Source organism: Schistocerca cancellata, chromosome 3 (assembly GCF_023864275.1).
Source record: "Schistocerca cancellata isolate TAMUIC-IGC-003103 chromosome 3, iqSchCanc2.1, whole genome shotgun sequence".
Classification (NCBI taxonomy): Eukaryota; Metazoa; Arthropoda; class Insecta; order Orthoptera; family Acrididae; genus Schistocerca; species Schistocerca cancellata.
In genome coordinates, this window is record NC_064628.1 from 282,244,538 (window position 1) to 282,264,058 (window position 19,521).

A 19,521-nucleotide genomic window follows, 5' to 3' on the forward strand; every position below is an offset into this window, starting at 1 on the left:
TGTTATCATTTTGGTAGTACATTAGGTACACCAATTAGTGGGACCATAATAACATTTCCATCGCTCAAGGTCAGCATGTCGTGTCAACACCACGTTCTTGTAAGTTACACCAACGTAGAATTAGTACAAAAACCAAATATAGTGCTCCATGATCATGAGGAAACACAGGACAAACGGATATTGCAGTAATTCCAGGTAATTAGGTCAGAAGGTGAAGGACATAAAGTCACATACTAGTCTTCATTGAGAATTACATTAGTCTAACAACTGATTTGAGTAATTGGTGGCACTCATCACCCAGTTACTGAACATTTCTGTACCATGTATGTAGTATTACAGAATAATGTTCATAAAACGTTTGTTTACAGAGAACATTGACAGTCATTGCCCAGCTATAAACCATCAGAAGTCATCATTCAAAACAGGAGCTAATAAGTGGCATAGTATTACAAAATAATGTTCATAAATCGTTTGTTTACAGAGAACATTGGCACTCATTGCCCAGCTACAAACCATCAGAAGTCATCATTCAAAATGAGTTAATAAATGGCCTAGTATTACAGAATAATGTTCATAAATCGTTTGTTTACAGAGAACATTGGCACTCATTGCCCAGCTACAAACCATCAGAAGTCATCATTCAAAATGGTTTAATTATTGGCATAGCATTTATACATAATTAATCTAATTACAGTAATCATTGGCATCATAGATCATCTTATTACAATAATAAGTGGCATTCATTGGCCAGTTACAAAGCATTTTTTTTGCATTATTCAGAGGTCATCATTCAAAATGAATTAATTATTGGCATAGGGTTTATACATAATTAATCTTTTTTTTGCATTATTCAGTGGTCATCATTCAAAATGAGTTAATTATTGGCCTAGCATTTGTACATAATTAATATAATTATAGTAATCATTGGCATCATAGGTCATCTTATTACAGTAATCAGTGGCATTCATTGGCCAGCTACAAAGCATTTTTTTGTGCTAGCAATGCATTGGGTTGGGATCGATAATTAATAACAATATTTGCTTTTGAGTTATTGCTGCAAATGAAGATGTGTAACGTCATTCGTCATGAGTCAGCTGTAGCAAGGTTATGAAACAAGTAGAGTATATGTGATCATATTCATAAATGACATAGGTTTAATGAACAACTGCTTATAGCACATTAATTTCATGAATAATTTCTCCTGCAAAATATACAAGAATGGATTATTAAACTGAAAGACGAAAAGCATATCATGCTGAAAAGTAGTGAACTACGAATTAACAGGTAATGAAATGTGTATAAAAAATATATATGTTCTCTAGCTGTCCTTTCCAAAACCTTCAGTCATCATACTATGTGATATAAGACATACTGTCAAAACGAACTGCAACAAATACTTAAATAACTATATAGCATCTCTTAACTAACAGTAAATATATAAACTTCATCATTATCCTCATCTGTAAAGAAAAACTTCATTATCCATATTATCATAACTCCATTATTATCATCACCTGTAAAGAGAAACTTCATTATCCATAGTAGCATATTCTTCATCATTATTCATCACCATTCATTATCATCTGCAAAAAAGTCACTTCATTATTCATTATACAACTATTCCTTATTTCTAGCATATTTCATCACTAAAACTAAGATGTGTAGTTCTGTCTGACAGCCTGCATCAATCGCCTCGTATTCTGAAAGAAAAAATTAGTTAAGACTGCTATTCTACGATGTGTATAGTATATTCTTGTTAATGCTTGTTAATTTTGATCCATTTACTCTTCCTCACGAGGTATTGCATCTTCTTTCGTTCATTCCGAAGGTGAAATTCCCATGTCTGTTTAATTTTTTTTTTACACGTTATTGCTTTCTGAAAATGATGAACAAAGATTAATGTCTTGCATTTAAATCATATTCCCACTAAATAAAAACTGGTTTATAGTAACATAATTGAGCATACAGCATAGCATGACAGAAAACGTAATATGTCAAAAAACATAGACAGTGTTCAGAGGCAAAAATGTACACAGTGTATCACAATGTAACAGCAAAAAAGTAAAGTAGTCACGATGTTGAGATATCATAGAGCAAAAATGTTAAAGTCAACTGGTGTTTGTTATATCTTAAATATTTCATAGTGCATACAAACAAAACAGGAAAACAATCATACATACATGAAAAATGTGCACAGTCTGATGTGTAACGACAAGAAAAGCGACCTGCTAACCTTACCTTGCCGGGCACTTGCCAAGAAAAAATTCGATAATCATCAGTAAGTAGTCACATAAATATAATTTCATAATTGGTCATAAAATGTGTAAGTTCATCTGGAAAAATATGCACGGTCTGATGTGTAACGACAAGAAGAGCGATCTGCTAACCTTACCTTGCCGGGCACTTGCCAAGAAAAAATACGATAACCATCAGTAAGTGTTCATGTGAATATAATTGCATAAGTGGTCATAAATAAAAAAATTAGGAAATGGCATTACAGTGTGATAAATCATAAAGTATGTTCACTCAATAAAAGGTTTAATGTTTGAGACATGGTGATTGCCTTTACTTTTTCTCGTTCACAAAGTTTCGACGTGTACAACATTGGGGTGAGGAATGCTTCGAATCCGATATGGACCTGCGTATAGAAGCTCAAATTTACTGCATCTACTCTTTCCTCTGTTGGATAAATAGTGTGTACGTACTAATATCTTCTGTCCAATGTGAAAGTCACGGCATGTACAAACCTGTTTTTGCTGTCTTCTCCGGCGTTCTGCGGCACGTTTGATGTTGTTCAGCGCAATGTCAATTATTTCATGGTGTCGTAGTCGACGCGATGTAGGAAAGGTTACTAATTCTTTAATTTTGTTAGGTGGTTCAACATTTTTCAATATAACAGACGGAGATAGCATAGTAGACTCATTTGGTATGGAATTAATTACATCATGGAATGAGAGTATGTGTGTGTCCCAATCAATATGTTTTTTATGGCAGTATATTCTACACAGTTTACCAATTTCTTTCATTAATCGTTCACAAGGGTTCGAAGAAGCATGGTACCTGGATATATAGATCGGAGAAATGTTTCTAGCTCGTAACATACGTGTCCATATAGCAGATCGAAACTGTGATCCATTGTCGGAAATTACTTTCAACACATGCCCTACATGAAATAGAAAATGTTTTACAAATGCTTTCGAAACAGTTTTAGCAGTAGCTTTGCGTAACGGAGTGAAGGTAACAAATTTTGAAGTGAGTTCAACAGCGACAAAGATGTAGCAAAAACCTCTATTAGTTCTGGGAATCGGACCAAAAATGTCTACAGCGGCCATATGTCTCAATTTAACAGGTACAATGGGATGTAATGGAGGAATATGTGAAGTCGTATCTGATTTAGCTTTCTGGCAGATTTTGCATGACGCTAAAATTCGTCGTATACGTTTCTCCATGTTGCTAAAATAACAGTTCTGTGTCAGAATAAGAAAACATTTTCTGGTTCCATAATGTGTGTAACTTAAATGAGTATACCAGATTAATTTGTTAACAAGCTCGTCAGGAATGCATAATAACCAATTGTTGCTGTCAGGATGAGAACGGCGAAACAGAATGTCATTGCGTACAGTGTAATGGTTTCTAATGGTAACATTATTCTTATCTTGCCAAAGGTGTTTAATTCCTTTCCACACGCTGTCTTTACTCTGCTCTTGTGCTATGTCTTGTAATGACGACGAAATGAAATTTTCAAATGCAACTTGTTGAATGTTCATGACGCTGAAATTTGCTTTGCAGAATTTGGTGGCGATGTCTTGCTGATTGTTGCTGAGAGAACGGGATAGTGCGTCTGCTACAATATTTTGTGTGCCGGGAATGTGAACAATTGTGAAATTAATTTCCTGCAAATAAAGTTTCCATCTACTTAATCTGTCGTGTGTAAATTTAGCCGAGAGTAAAAACTGTATCGCTCTGTGGTCTGTGTAAACGGTGGTATGTCTTCCATAAAGAAAATGCCGAAATCTCGTAAATGCCCAAACAACACATAATGTTTCAAGTTCTGTAACAGAATAATTTCGTTCAACAGGTGACAGAATGCGACTTGCAAAAGCGATGTTTTTAATTAGTGTACAACCATCTTCTTCAATTTCCTGAAAAATATGTGCGCCTAAAGCAGTGTTAGAACTGTTGGTGACAATGGAAAAATTTCTGGTAAGATCTGGGTGTGATAAAAGTGGTGCATTCAACAAGGCTTCTTTCAAATAACATTTTCGTGAACAAGATTCTGTGTGTCAAAAGTATTGCTTGCGTTACTGGAAAATGCAACCTGAACTGTATCTAGTCAAATTCTATCTGACGTGTCATTATTTTCAGGATGATGCTGTGGCATTTCGATTATATGAACTGTTCTGTTATTTCTTCCTGACTATTACGTTCTGGATGATACCTACTGTCTGGTTCATTCATGATAATATGTTGTTGCTGATGTTCTTGCTGCTGGTAAGACCGACTGTTATTAAATGTATGCTGAAAATTGTGTGCATTACTTTTACGTCTGTCATGATAGTCATTTCTATATGGTGCATCGCGATAGGAATTGAAATGGTGTGTTTTCTGTACGTACTGATTCCCTTGTTGCTGTGCGTTACTATTTGTTGGAGCTGAGACTATACGTGTACGCGGCACAGACGACACATGCCGACTCCCGCCGACTAGCACGGACTAGCACGGACTGACGACTACTGTCGACTGACAACTACCACCGACTGACTACTACTGCTACTAGAGACCCGCGTGGTCAAGCGCAGACTAGCAACAGCTAACGATAAACTACTCTCTGGTCAGAGATTCTGTCATGCCTCGCCCATCGCCAGCAATGTATACGTCTTTCAATGTCTGCATGCAAACAACGTTGAAGCAGAAATGATCTGCGTTTAGGCTACTCAGTTTCTGCTAGTTCTGCAGTGCAGACAAGAAAACAGTCGAACGCTTTGGTGCAACGACTTAGCCTGGCACGTTCCTGCTTACAACGCAGCAGCAGATTCCGGCCGACTTGCCTTTCAGTTTTAGAATATGTCTCGGGTTCTTGTGAGAAGATTTTCAAACTTAACGTTACCAAGTATCACTGCACCAGTCTCTTCAAGCGCTTTCGGCTGCTGTTAAAAAAAAGTACATCATTCTGTTTGTAAAATCGTACTTGCTTCAATACCTCTATCGATACAATTAAGAGACCTCATCATGTATCCAAGCTCATGCCCCTTAGAGTAATATCATTTGTTCCAGACCTTGTTTCAATATCTGGAACCGTTCACGAAACAAAAGGGATGGTACGTCTTACGTGGTTCATCCCGTATAACATAATGTACTTTGGTATGTATAAGCTAATGAAATATGTTTATTTTTTACGTATCGATGTAGTCTATCTTCAAAAATTTATAGAATGGGTAACTATCAATCGTTCAGGATATAGTTCGTTCTGCGTAAATCTTGTCAAATTTACTTCTTGTGGTACGATTCATTTTCAGATTAATGGAATCAGTTGTTTCAAAATGGTAATTTTAGACTCTTGTTCCCTCTTGGCTGTATTTCTGCAGACTCCCATGTCTAAACCGCTGAATTTGTCAGTTACCTGTGTAAGCTACTGTCACACAAAAGAAAAGTATCTAAATTTTAAGTTCAAATATCGCGTTGTATAACTATTATTTAAATTTATATATACATACATTATTGCACAAAAAATATTAACTCTCCTCTGTCTGTCACAGGATCCACCTCCAAACACAACTCAGGTAGATTTATCATTCATGTATGATGTGAAGAAACAACACGACTTCTACAAAATGTCTCTACTTTCAAAAGAGGAATTCACTGAGAAGATGATACAAGCTGCTAAAAATAGTTGTGACCTTCAGTTTAAAACTCCCGGTATAAAGGAACTTCAGTAAGTACATTTTCTTAAATACTGAACAGGTCGTAGGTCTCACAAAATTATCATGTTAATATATTTCTTAAGGCACATGACTTATTAGTGAATCATTTAGTGTGATTAACGATTTATCAGCGTTAAATGATATTAGTAAACTATATTATAATGTAATTTAGTAAGTGTAACTGGCCCTCATGATGATGAGATGGTGACATGTTCAACAGAAAAAGTCTGTAATTTTACGAAGAGAGTGGCGGTTTAGTATTCACAATACTTTCCCATTGTGAATGCGTGAATTGAGTTATTAAATGAAAGAGACTTGCTACTTAAATATGTTTCTTCAGACAGTAAGAATGCAGGATTCGCGCCCTTTTTTCATTTCACCTCCACAGTGCCTTACTTTTTTTAAATACCTCGGCTGTTCACATCCCTGCTGTTGATTTGCTGCCGCGCTGAGCATTGACATGTTCTGGATTATTGTCATCTTCCCGTACCCATGACAAACAACGCCCACAGTAATCCGTTTTTCAAATTTCAGTCTTGTATAGCTTCGAATTTCTTGTCCTCCATTTTAACTCGAGGTAGGTTACCTAGAGATGACTTAACATATGTTCGAAAATATTATCTCTGTTTGCATGTGGCTTCTTTTCAGCTTTTTTCATCTGTTATATCTCATATTGCCTCATTTCATATTACTTTTCCTCATCGTTTTGTTTCGATAATTTTAAATTTCCTTTTGGAACTCCGCATTTCCGATGCCTTGCAGTTCTTCCCGCTGTCGATGTGTAAGGTCTTTCCAAAGTTGTCCCCCAAACGTACGAGGGCTATTCGGAAAGTAAGGACCGATAGTTCGAGAAATGGAAATCACAACAAAAATCAAAAATCTTTTATTTACAACAGTTAGCTCCATCTTCCAGATACCATTCTTTATATTTGCCAATTCGTTTTAGACATTTGCCTCACCAACTTTCCAATACCGTCGCCATAGAAGGCAGCCGCGTGTGCTTTCCGACAGTTCTCTGCGCTGGTCTACAGTTCGTTGCCCGTGCCAGGGTGTTTTCTTCAAACCCGGCGGTTCATGTGAGCAGAGATGAACCTCAGGGGGAGCCAATTACGGGCTATATTGTGGGTGATGAAATACTTCCCGTTGAAAATGCTGCAGGAGCATTTTCATTGCTCCTGCAGAGGGTGGCCTAGAATTGTCATGAAGACACTAGACGAAATCTCTGGGCACACTAGAGACACTTCCCAAACACTGCCCAAAACAAACTGTGGAAACTTCTTCGGATTTTCACTGTGGTTTCCATTTAGCGCTCCACCGGACATTACTTTCCGAATAGCCCTCGTAGATGTTCGAAGATCCTTTTCAGCTCCGCCAACCACAATGTCTCATTTTTCTTTGACTTTCTGTTTCGTACCGATACCTAAACAACAGAATGATTATTCATCCATAGGTTCGCCAATTTACGTTTATCTTGTCGCTGTGAAAATTACTGGCACAGATAACCACTTCAAACCTTTTTTATTAACGCTGTATCGAACTCTGCGCTAAGTTACTAGGTTGGAGAGATCTATTCAACAAAAATGTGTCACACGTCAAACTGAAAGCTAACCATAGCTTTGTGATGATAACGACGGTAGTTTCAGCTGAAGACTCTCGTACATTGTGATTATTTGCTATCACACCTTATTTCTCGAGCAGTTGTAAGCCAGGAGATACAATATTTTCCTATGATATACATACAAAAACCCATTTCCTTTTTTCTATTTTAATTACTGGACTAATTACGTTAAATTGTAATTTATTTTAAAATCCTTTTATGGTAACTTTTCTCTCAGTAAGTCGAATTATTTACGCTTTGGACAAGTGTATTTATTGCTTTACTTTAATCTGTCACAGATTTGAGAAGAAATTTGACTTGGTGGTAATGGAAATGTACCTACAGTTTTGTTACTATGGCCTTGTGCATAAACTGGGGTCTCCACCGGTTGTTGGTATTTGGTCAGCAGAAATATACCCACAGCTACATCGTATGATGGGCAATCTAGTTCATCCTGCGTATATGCCAGAGCTTGAGACAACCTACACGGACCACATGACATTCTGGGAAAGACTTGACAATACTTATCAAATACTAGACGCGTTTTGGCTTGCTAGAAGATATACAGCGGCTCAAAATGAAGTAATGTGGGAACATTTCGGAAACGATGTTCCCAGCATCTTTGAATCGCAGTACAATATTAGTCTCTTGCTCGCAACAACTCACTTCTCCTCCTCTTATCCAAAGCCGATGCAACCCACTGTGGTGCAAATGACTGGACTCCACATTAAAGGAAAGCCTAAGCCGCTACCGCAGGTAAGTCTCTTTCTAGCAAATGTTAGTTTGGCGAAACATTCTTTACGATACATTGTGATACAATAAACTGACTGCCGTTGTAGGAGATACAGTCCTTCCTGAATGGTGCGAAATATGGAGCCATATACTTCAGCCTTGGCTCGAATGTTAAGAGCAGAAATCTGCCAGAGTCTATACGACAAGCACTGATGGACGCCTTTTCCGAACTTCCGCAGAAGGTCCTTTGGAAGTTTGAGGATGACTCTCTACCAGGGAAGCCAAGCAACGTCATGATCGCCAAGTGGTTGCCACAAGAGGATGTTTTGTGTAATCAATCCATTTATTTAATTATTTATGTACGATCAAAAAAGGCAACACGTTGAGAGTAACTGGCATAAGAATACCAGAAGTGCCAACACATGTACTATTTTTATAAATGTTTGTTTGTTTTTGATACAATCACTTTTATGACACAGTCGTAACCGATTTCGCCCCCTCCCCCCACCCCACCACCACCAACGGCCATCTTCAGATGCATTAGTAGGAAAACATAATAAGCTTACATTAAGCACTCAAAACAAGTAAAACTATTTCTACTAGGTGTACTTGTGAACTAAGTAATGTGCTATTAAAGTACATGTGGGGTCACACCTAGGGGCGGATTTTGGTGAACCTACGTTCATGTGTTTCAAACCAAATATAATACCAAAAATCAGGGACTTACATAGAAACAACTAAGGATACTTCTCTTGCATTACTCTTTGCGCTAGATGCGCGTGTCCCCCGAGACAGTCGTTACTTGTGAAAGTCATAAAATGTATCACATTTACAATAATGGTTCAATCATTTACTCATAAAATATAAAAACAGAATACAGGTCCTTAAAGCAATGAAGTGAGTTTTGAAGCAGAGAAAGATTTTTACGATAAATAGAAGAAAGGAGCAATTATTACGCTAAATATATCCGAAGGCCGGTGCTTCTGCACTTTGGACAGCTAGATGTTTGCGCCATTGCCTATCTGTTCAGATGAGACGACACGGACCAGACGGCAAGGGCGACAATCTGCTGCAACTCGCTGGTACAAAGATTGGGCCAAGAAAAGTGCACTTAGTTATATCTTATATTACCCTGAAATTTTGTATTACGTTTTATTTGACAGCGCATGAAATTTGTTCACCAAATGTAGCCCCAGGTATGATCCACATTCATTTGATTAGCACCTTAGTTACTTAGTTACACAGTGCACGGATCATTTTGCGCGATAAATCGCAATTATGTTAGAAAAAGAAGAAAGATATACAGGTATGAGTAACTCCTACTCACTACATTTTACACTGTACGGTAACAGAAATGCTGCTACGGAACGGAACGAGTTGTCCAGAAGAAACTTTCTTAGTTTGTTTTCAAATTTTACTTTGTTGTCTGTCAGATATTTCATATTACTGGGTAAGTGATCAAACAATTTTGTTGCAGCATTGTGCACCCCCATTTTGTACTAAAGACAACCATAGTGTGGAGCAATGAATGTCATTTTTCCTTTTAGTATTGTAATTATGTACATCATTTTTCCTTGTGAATCGTAGAGGATTATTTAAAACAAACTTCGTGAGGGAATACACTTACAGAAACCACCCCATGTACCCTTTTTAAGCTAATTGAGATTATGTGATCATATGATAGTTTGTGTATAGACGCATAGATTTATGTGGAAACCCCTCATGTCAGCGTTAAACAGTGGCTCCAGTAGCTGGCGGAAGTTTTCATGTGATGTAGGAATACATCATGTCCAGGAGAGGAGGGATTTTTATTCAAAACGTAAAGTTGGCAATATCACTCGTTATTCTATTGTTTCTGGTTTCTTCCCGCATTTTTACTCGATGTAAATTTCAGGCTTTGTACATCAGTTGCAAGTGAAATGGTGTCTGGTAGAGATGAAATCAATCTGAATAAAAGGAAGAAAGTAGTGAAAAGCGTTATATAGTAACGAGAACGAATAGAAGAAAGTAGAGTTAAAACATTGAATACGTGAACTATACAGGTGAAACAGTTAAGCCTAAAGAACAAGGTTGTGATTGCAATTAAGTCGTTCGCCAGTGAAACTACTATTATTGTTTGGTTAATCTGTTCCTATTATTCCTCTTACGAATGCACTGTCTGTTATTGCAGATGCAAGTGGAAATTCATGACTACTACAATTAGCTCAGACGTCAAGATGGAATTATATTCCAAGTTCTTAAGATTCGACACTAAAAATGAGAAAGGTGGTTTCTTACAGAGCCTAATAATGGTATGTGTCGTTGCAAGGAAACGTCCAAAATTGGCAGGTGACAACAGCTTACCTGTCAAAAACAAACCCAAAGGTCGTACGTACAAATACTGACTGGTGTGTTCAAGTCTGTAAGCGTGCATTTTTATCCGTGTACAGTGTTTCTGATAACAAATTGCGGAGAAGACGGGATCTACCAATCTCTGGCAAGTTCCCCAAGATACATGGGGACAACAGCGGTATGCAAATGTATATCCAACTGGCGTAACATTGTTGGTTGAGAACCACATAAACAGTTTTCCAGTTCATGAATCACACGACACAAATAGAGACTAAAAATACTTGGCTTTAAAGCTTAATGTGAAAGAAATGTGGACTGTTATCAGTCACAATACCCTGAAGTGAAAGTAACTTATCGGCATTACTGGAACATCTTTAATGAAAATTTCAATTTGAAATTTGGTCAACCACAGGTTGATACATGTTGTGTCTGCGAAGAATTATGTGTGAAAATAAGAAGTCGTACCGTAATTAATAATGCAAAGCGTGTGGCCGCAGCCGAACTATTAATTCATAAAAGGAGAGCTGAAAAGTTCCACAAGACAGATGATCGTATGAAGAACACGTGCAGAGATTCTCAGGATTTCGCAAGAATTTGCGTTTATTACATGCAAAATCTGATGCTTCCAGTTATCCTCATTGAAGATACCGTCTATTTGCATCACTTTACTTACACTGTCTTCAACATACATGAATTAAAATTTGGGAAGGTCGTATTCTACACATAATATGAAACAACAACTAGAAAGAGCCTCAGTGCTCTTTATCTTATGTCGTATAAATGAATATGTCTGCCAAAAATGTCCGACATTCCCATATTTCCTCTGAAGGCTGCGTTGCCCAAAATAAAAATCATTGTATATGAAGATGGTATCTGTTCTTTCGGACATGTACGAAAGAAAGTTGGGAATGTGGGTCTCACGGGAGCGGCGCCAGAGATAAGTCCCTGCAGTAGCACCATCCTCTGTGTCCTCGGTGGCTCAGATGGATAGAGCGTCTGCCATGTTAGCAGGAGATCTCGGGGCACACATTTTCAAATGTCCCCGTTGACTTATATCAACGCCTGTATGCAGCAAGGGGTATTCACTTCATTGTAAAAATCATTGTGTAATCCGACGCATGTTGACACTGATAGCCAAAGGAAGATTTGATTCATTCCATTAATATTTCCCGCTCAGAAGGCACAGCTGCCTGCGTTGTGACAGGGACTCCAGTGTTGCGAAGAGAAACGTAGAAAAGTTTGATAGAGTGTACCTGGCAGTTGGAGTATGCAGAATTAATCACCTCTTCTAGCTCTAAGAGAGCTTTCATGGTGGCCAGCACATTACAAGAAGAATGTGTTGTCTGTGGAATCACAAGGAAGAAAAATTTCCTTGAGAAAGAAAGCAACGTATTTCAGATTCAGACTTTATGGCGTTGTGCTACAGCAAACTTACTCCTGGAATGATGAAGACCCGAACGTTCATTGGTGGATTGCAGGAACATACCTTCAGACTTGCAGATGGAGAGCAAATTCCAGATTTTCCATCACAACCAGCTTTCCCATCTGAAGTGCCAATGATTAGTAACACAAAATGACAGATTAATAAAAATCAAACCTTACCTACCTCATTCCGAAGAAATCCAGCGATTCTACAATAATTTATACTCCCAAACCGCCTATATGGATAAAGAAAAGTGACTTGCAGATGGAGAGCAAATTCCAGATTTTCCATCACAACCAGCTTTCCCATCTGAAGTGCCAATGATTAGTAACACAAAATGACAGATTAATAAACATCAAAACTTACCTACCTCATTCCGAAGAGATCCAGCGATTCTACAATAATTTATACTCCCAAACCGCCAATATGGATAAAGAAAATAGACTAATGTAATCCTGTGGCGAAATATGTATTGTGAGTAATGGTTTTTACATGAAATTATTTAATTCAATTAAATTTATTTACATTTGTTTCAGAAACCCTTTGGGTCCGACAAATTTAACAATGTATGTCTCCGTAGTGAACATTAAATGAAGATTCAAAACTTTTGGAAACTATCTACATCCTATGTAGTTAACATAGATTAAAACTAGCTCACATTGTGAGAATGATCTAGTTTTTTTTCTTTCCCCATAACAAATCACTCGTTTCGGCCCAAGGGGTTTTTCCAGTAAACGATTCACTGTGAAACAGTAATCAGAATGCCCAACTCTTTAAACAGACGTCTGCAAGGTAATCGGAGGTGAGCACCACATAGCACCACATTTTTTGAAGTTACCCCAGAACATTATTTAATATGACATTACTGAATAAAAGTATGCAAATTATGTCAACTTACTGATTTACCTCTCCCCAAGAATTGCAATGATTCTAAAGTTAATTGTGTTCCAAAACGTGATTTTTCCCATTTAAATCTCATCAATATGGACACCTAAATTTGAAGTTTCCACCCTATTTTCTGTTTCTTCACCATGTGTTACACTTATCATAGGTGTAGTACCGCTGGAAGCGCAGAACTGAATATGTTGTGTCTTTTTAAAACTGAGAGTGAGTCCATTCGCAGAAAACCAGTCAACGATACTTTTAAGAAATTTGATTACAATTTCTTTTCTTTATGTATGTATGCTTGGATTGATTACAATACTAGTCTCATCTGCAAAACGAACTAATTCTTCTTGTTGTAGATTGGACAGGAGACCACTTACATATATGGGGAACAATAGTGGACCTAAGATTGAGTCTTGGGGAATCCCGTATGTGATTTCTTCCCAGTCAGAATTATGTCCCTGGACTGTAGTGGTCGAGTGACTAAGTAGAACTTTCTGCATTTTCCACTGGTTAACTATACCTTCAATTTAATAAACTGTAGCCGGCCGGGGTGGCCGAGCGACTCTAGGCGCTACAGTCTGGAACCGCGCGAGCAGTACGGTCACAGGTTTCGAATCCAGCCTCGGGCGTGGATGTGTGTGATGTCCTTAGGTTTGCTAGGTTTAAGTAGTTCTAAGTTCTAGGGGACTGATGATCCCAGAAGTTAAGTCCCATAGTGCTCAGAGCCATTTTTTTAATAAACTTTAGACAAAGTTTAAGGGGAACACTACTGACTAAAATGGTTTCGATAACATCTTCACTTAATTCAGAAGTAGAACTAGCAAAAGTATTTTTACTTATTTGATGGTTGTAATACAAACTTTTTACTCTGTACTACTGTAGCGTCTGAAGATCGACATTGTGGGTCGAAAATGGTTACGATTGTGTCCTATATGTGCTTGTTTCAAAAATAAACAAAACTTCATAATAAGCCAATCACCGATTTACCTAAACGGAACGTCGTTTACATATTGTGCTGTGATTGCCAAAGGTCTTTGGATACTCATTGCAGTTCGTTCTAAATACGGAAGACCCTGTAAAAATCATTTTAAAGTGTTTACATAGTTTAATCTTCAAGGAATGCTTTTCACTATGTGATGATAAAAAAATGATTTTTCCATTTCATCAGAACCAAAGTTCTTCATTTTCCGACTCAGTCGATACGCTAGTATATCTCATAGAAGTTCGATGTGGCTCACATCGAGGTTTCCGAGAAATGTGTCCAGCAGAATACACCAGAAATTCTGTGCGCTATTAGTAAATGGTCACCACTATGCGAATATGAGTATTATTAGACTAATACCAGAAAAGGACTGATTAAAAACTTTACATAAAATCTAAGGAATACACTACTGGCTAAAATGGTTTCATTAACATCTGATTTCTTTACATCAACGGCCACAAGCAACACCCCAAAGTCCAAAAGTGGAAAAAAAAGCCAGAGACCGTCAGGGTAGGAATGCTTTGCTAGCTATTCGTCAGTTATACACACATGCTAACCGTCACACATCATTCTATAACATCTCCATCAATTGCTCCCAGAGTCTCAGATTGTAAAACTTGCATCAGTCAAAGCAACACGTTCATGTCGTAGAGCCCATGGAGAGGCAACATGGCAACCATAGCGAAGCAAAATTAACAACCCTCCGTCATCTTTTGTGCAGACAAAAGAGAGGGTTTGTAGTACATGATAGTACGTAAGGAAATTACGAAGTAACTTCCGCTAGTAGCGTTTAGCAGTTATAGCCAGAAACAATATTACACCGGAATATAGCGCACTAACTCTTTATATACATCGTCTCTACGCTGCAGAATGCCTGCACGAGACATTGCGATTAATACGTGGGGCGTTCGGTAAGTAATGCAACATATTCGGAATTAGTTGTGGGACATAGTGGAACATTTCCGATTCAGTCCCCATAGTTTTATGAAGTTCCAATAGGTGGCGGCGCTGTACGTCGCCTTCAGAATGACGTCTGTAAAGGAGGTGCGTTCCAAGCATAGAGCTGTCATTAAGTTTCTTTTGGCGGAAAATCAGAGCACCGGAGATTTTTATAGGTAGTTGCGAAGTATCTATGGAGACATGTCAGAAAATAAATATACAACCGCAACAAGGTTGTGCAAACCTGTTCGGTCTCCCATGTGCAGGCCTCCACACATGGCTGTGAATCCTGTAATGTTGGAGCGTGCAGATACTTTCATTCGATGTGATCGATGGGTCAAAATCAAACACCTCGCTGCTCAACTGGACATTTCTGTTGGTAGTGCTGACGCACTAGTTCACCAGTTGGAGTACCGTACTCAAAGGTGTGTGCCCACTACTGCCCTCGCTGCCTAACGAAAACCATAAAGAGCAATGGAGGACCATGTGTGCCGAATTGGTTGCAGGTTTAAAAGCTAATTGTGAAAAATCTTTGTCACAGGTGATGATACATGGGTTCATCACTTCGAATCGGTATCAAAGTGGCAATCCTTAGAGTGGTGCCACACCGCCTCTCCTCTGAAAGAAAAGTTCAAAGCCGCATCATTAGCAGGTAAAATCATGGCGACCGTCTTCTGGAAGTCTGAAGGCGTCATGCTGTAACCGCGACCGTAACGGTCGTGGGGTTTCCGAGAATGAAAGCGCAGTGGGACCAAACGGGAGCTGCCTGCGAACAAACAAAACGAATGGGAAAGGATGGGGACAAGAACAATGACGGACGACCGAGCAAGACCTTACGAAGAACAACATGCAAGAAGCAATGGGGTCACGAGCGAGAACTTCACGACTCCACAATGTTGACTCGTACATGAAAACAAAGAAAGGTAAACACACTGTCTGTAGTCGAGATATCGATAGACTCACGCGAATCTCAGACTGCCTCGCTGAGCGAGAGGCAGGCGCTTAAATACATGATAGGGTACTTCGCTATTGGCCGCTGAGACCACGTGTTCCACCATGGCGCCTAGGGTATGTCGCTATTGGCCGCTGGGATCACGTGTTCCACCGTGGCGCCGTCACGTTATATGCGCGCAGTCACGGATTTCGGCGCGCCGGCTTCAGAAACCTCTAGTGGTAATCAAGGTTCATGCCGTCTGGCGCAGAGTCGAGACTCGCGGCGCTCTGTACCAGAGGTTATTGTGGTTTATGTCCTCCCTCATGATGCAACATTCAAATTTGAGGTGTATTGTGCTACCCTCTGGAAACTGAAGAAACGACTTCAACATGTTCGTCGCCACAGAAGTCTCCGCAACCGAGAGGAGGTCACAGAACTTAATTGCACTGTTCTTCCTCATCGATCCTACAGCCCGAAACTCGCATTTTCTATTCCCATCTTTTTGGCACAATGGAGAATGAACTTTGCGGGAAACAGTAAGTAGGTGATGGGGAGGCTATTGATGCAGTAAGACGGTGGCCCCGACGTCGACCAGCAGAGTGGTACCATGCGGGCATACAGGAATACAGACCCTCCCACTATTGAACAGAGATTATGCTGAAAAACAGAATTTCGCAGCCAGACGAATGGCGAATAGTATAGTGTATTATAATCCTGATAAAACGAATCTGTTTTCAGAAAAAAATATTGAATTACTTATTGAAAGCACCTTGTAGAACAACGTGGCACCGCAGGGAACGCTAAATATCGTGCCACAGCCTCTCTGTGCACATATTACGCCTTTTTTTATGTAGTCAGTTGCTTCTGACTAGGAGTACAACCAAGACACTACCTTTGTGGATTAGTATCAGTACTCTAAACGTAACGGATGCCACCTGCAGCACATGAATAGGGTTTTCAGTAATTGAATTGTGTAGCAATCTTTGGAGTTATGGGTGCTCACCAGCTAATTTCTTAGATCTATCAGAGGGCTTACTGGCTTTGAAGCTCCTCTGACCTATCCCTTTCACAGTACAATCAGTAGCAGTGGACCTCGAAACCTGCAAATTCTCTGACAGAATATTCTAGCTTTTGAGCTCTTAGAATTATAAATCGTTCTGATTCATTTATTTCTCCCTCTTCACCCATTCTGACAGAAAACTTCGATATGATTATTTTTTCCAGTTGTGAAACCATGTTGTCATTTAGAAAAATCTTGGCTATGTTGAAAAATGGCAACACTCCCATGCATTCTCAGACACATAGAATTATTAAAAACTCTTCTGGTATTCTGTTACTTAGTATAGCCAACGTTTCTCGAATGATAGTCTAAATGCTATTCTCACTTGAGATATAACCTCGAAATTAAGATTAGCTACTCTCATAATTAGAAATTTTATCATGAATATTTTGAAGTGTTTCTGTGGCCAATAAAGGTAGTGTAATCATTATGTTCTATTGCCTTTGTCTTGCTACACTGCAAAATACTCTCTTAAAAGAAATGAAATGTCTGTCTTTGCTTCACACTCTTTGCTTTTAGATAAGCTAACTGTACACAACCATTATACACCTATTATGATCTTTATGCTACGCTTGTATTTCGAGTGTGCCTCATTCCTACATGTGCTCAATTTTGTCTCTTGCTTTCTTTCCTTCTTTTTGAATTTCTACGATGTGTAGTTTATCGAACGTCATGTAATCCACTGATTGCATTTTCTTTTCTAGCTCACCCAAATATTCGACTGTTCATCACTCAGGGTGGTCTTCAGAGTTTCAACGAGGCATCCTATTACGGTGTGCCACTAGTCGGAATACCTTTCTTTGGTGATCAAGCATACAATGTGGCAAAAATGGTCAGCGCTGGAATTGGAGTCAAGCTGGACTTTCGAACCATCACCAAACAGTCTGTCCTCCAAGCCGTGCGGACCGTTCTGGAGGATCCCAGGTAGAGTATATTGATTTCGAAATAACCGTAGCAGGATACATAATTATAAAATGCTGCGAATCAGGAACTGTGTAAATCTGAAGAGGCTGAAAATATCAGCCAACCAGTTAAAAAAACTAAGATTTATTAGCCTTTGACCTAGGTTTCGATATATCTAAGGCCCACTCTTTCTGAAGAAGGTATTTTTTAGAAATATCGAAATCTAGGTCAAGGGCTAATAAACCTTTGTTTTGTAACTGGTTGGCTGATATTTTCAACCTCTTCATATATAACTATATTCATTTCATTTACGTTTCTTGCAAGATTTGCGATCTGTGGCAGTATGACATACATGATATAAGTAAGAATAATCTGTTCTTCTATTTAGCTCTGTTATGAAATCAGAAGGCCTAGTAAACTGATGGAACCAAGTAAGAAATTAGAAAAGCAAAATGTTCTCATCAGTTCCTATGTATAAGAATTAAAAGCTTATGACGTACGAAGCCAAGCCTCTCACCACTACCAAGATGCCTGTAATGCTTTTCTTTTGAAACGTTAGCAATACAAGGAATAGGGAACGGTAAGGTGCTAGGGTACACAACTTTTATTTGATTCTCCAACGCATAAAGAAAGGAAATACGGCACAGTTTGAAAGACAATCTTCAGTGTGGGCTGAAAGGAACAAAAAGATCATTATTTTCCAATTACACATTTACAGTTTTTTTTAAATTAACGAATATTAGGAAAATTTCAATTATTAACAATGACTGACCTTTTTCGTGACAAGTGCGCCAATCCATTAAGTTGATACATCATTCGGAGCCGGTTTGTCAAACCTGATAGAACGACTTTCTAACTAGCAACCCAATTCACAACTACATAAGACAGCAGAATTACAACAAGCAATACAAACGATCACACAAAAGAGGATATACGGAACTGATTAGCAATGAAAATGAAAATTCGTGTCAAAAATGATTACAGCCTAAACAGGGCTCGACGCGCAATTGGAAAAGTAAACTTTTATTAATAATAAATAAAGGGTAAGTGTTCTCAAAGATTCACGTGATATCAAAGTAAGATTTTCCACATAAACATTAGAAAAAGACCTATAAGCCTCTGCAGAAGTATATCTTCAGGCAGGTTAACTAAAATAACAAGACTGTCCTCACTACATAAAAATACCAGTGTAAAAATGTGTTGGAGGTGTCTAGAGCCGTTAGTTTTATTTTACTTGCCCAAAGCCCAGCCATGAGCATTGCAGGACAATGGGTCTGTAGCGAATCACTCAAAACTGGTTAAAGCTTAACGAAGGTCAAGTTCACCAGATGCCATAAAATCGAGGTATGTTGGTGAAATTCATACAATTTCTTCGATGAAAATAAATTTCCTTTACCATTACCACGCAGCATGTCGATTTTGACATGTACGCCTCCAAAACTCGTGGCAGGGGTTTGATGCCAGCTCGGCTATAGACATCCGTACATAACACACGGGGAACAATTACAACTAAATGCCATTCTACGTCAACGTAGCAATCACCACATCTCACGTGGTGCATATTAGAGCTGTAAAACTACCGTAGACTATCATAAGCAAGCTTGGGCTTTGATAGTTTCTCCAGTAGTTTTTGTCAGTTAAGGTCGTACCCTCTTCAATTGTATCTTAGGTGTGTTGCATACTTGTTGGTTGCTACCTCATAACTATTGCTTTCTTTACCTAGGCGATCAGTGTCTTACTACATTCCCCTAAAAACCGGAAGCAGTGAACTGTCGAGAAACTGAGGATATTTAAAAAGGCCGGTTAACCTA

The 19,521-nt window shown here is 38.6% G+C and overlaps 1 protein-coding gene across 1 annotated transcript in view; it reads left to right on the top strand.

The window, feature by feature from the left end:
- The window catches only part of LOC126174948 (UDP-glucosyltransferase 2-like), a 190,255-nt gene that overhangs the window by 141,877 nt on the left and 28,857 nt on the right, over window positions 1-19,521 (top strand). Inside the window, exons 3-6 of the mRNA XM_049921406.1 lie at window positions 5,757-5,932; window positions 7,818-8,274; window positions 8,358-8,580; window positions 17,512-17,731. Of these exons, the coding sequence (XP_049777363.1) occupies window positions 5,757-5,932; window positions 7,818-8,274; window positions 8,358-8,580; window positions 17,512-17,731 (1,076 nt within the window). The remainder of the gene's footprint in view (window positions 1-5,756; window positions 5,933-7,817; window positions 8,275-8,357; window positions 8,581-17,511; window positions 17,732-19,521) is intronic.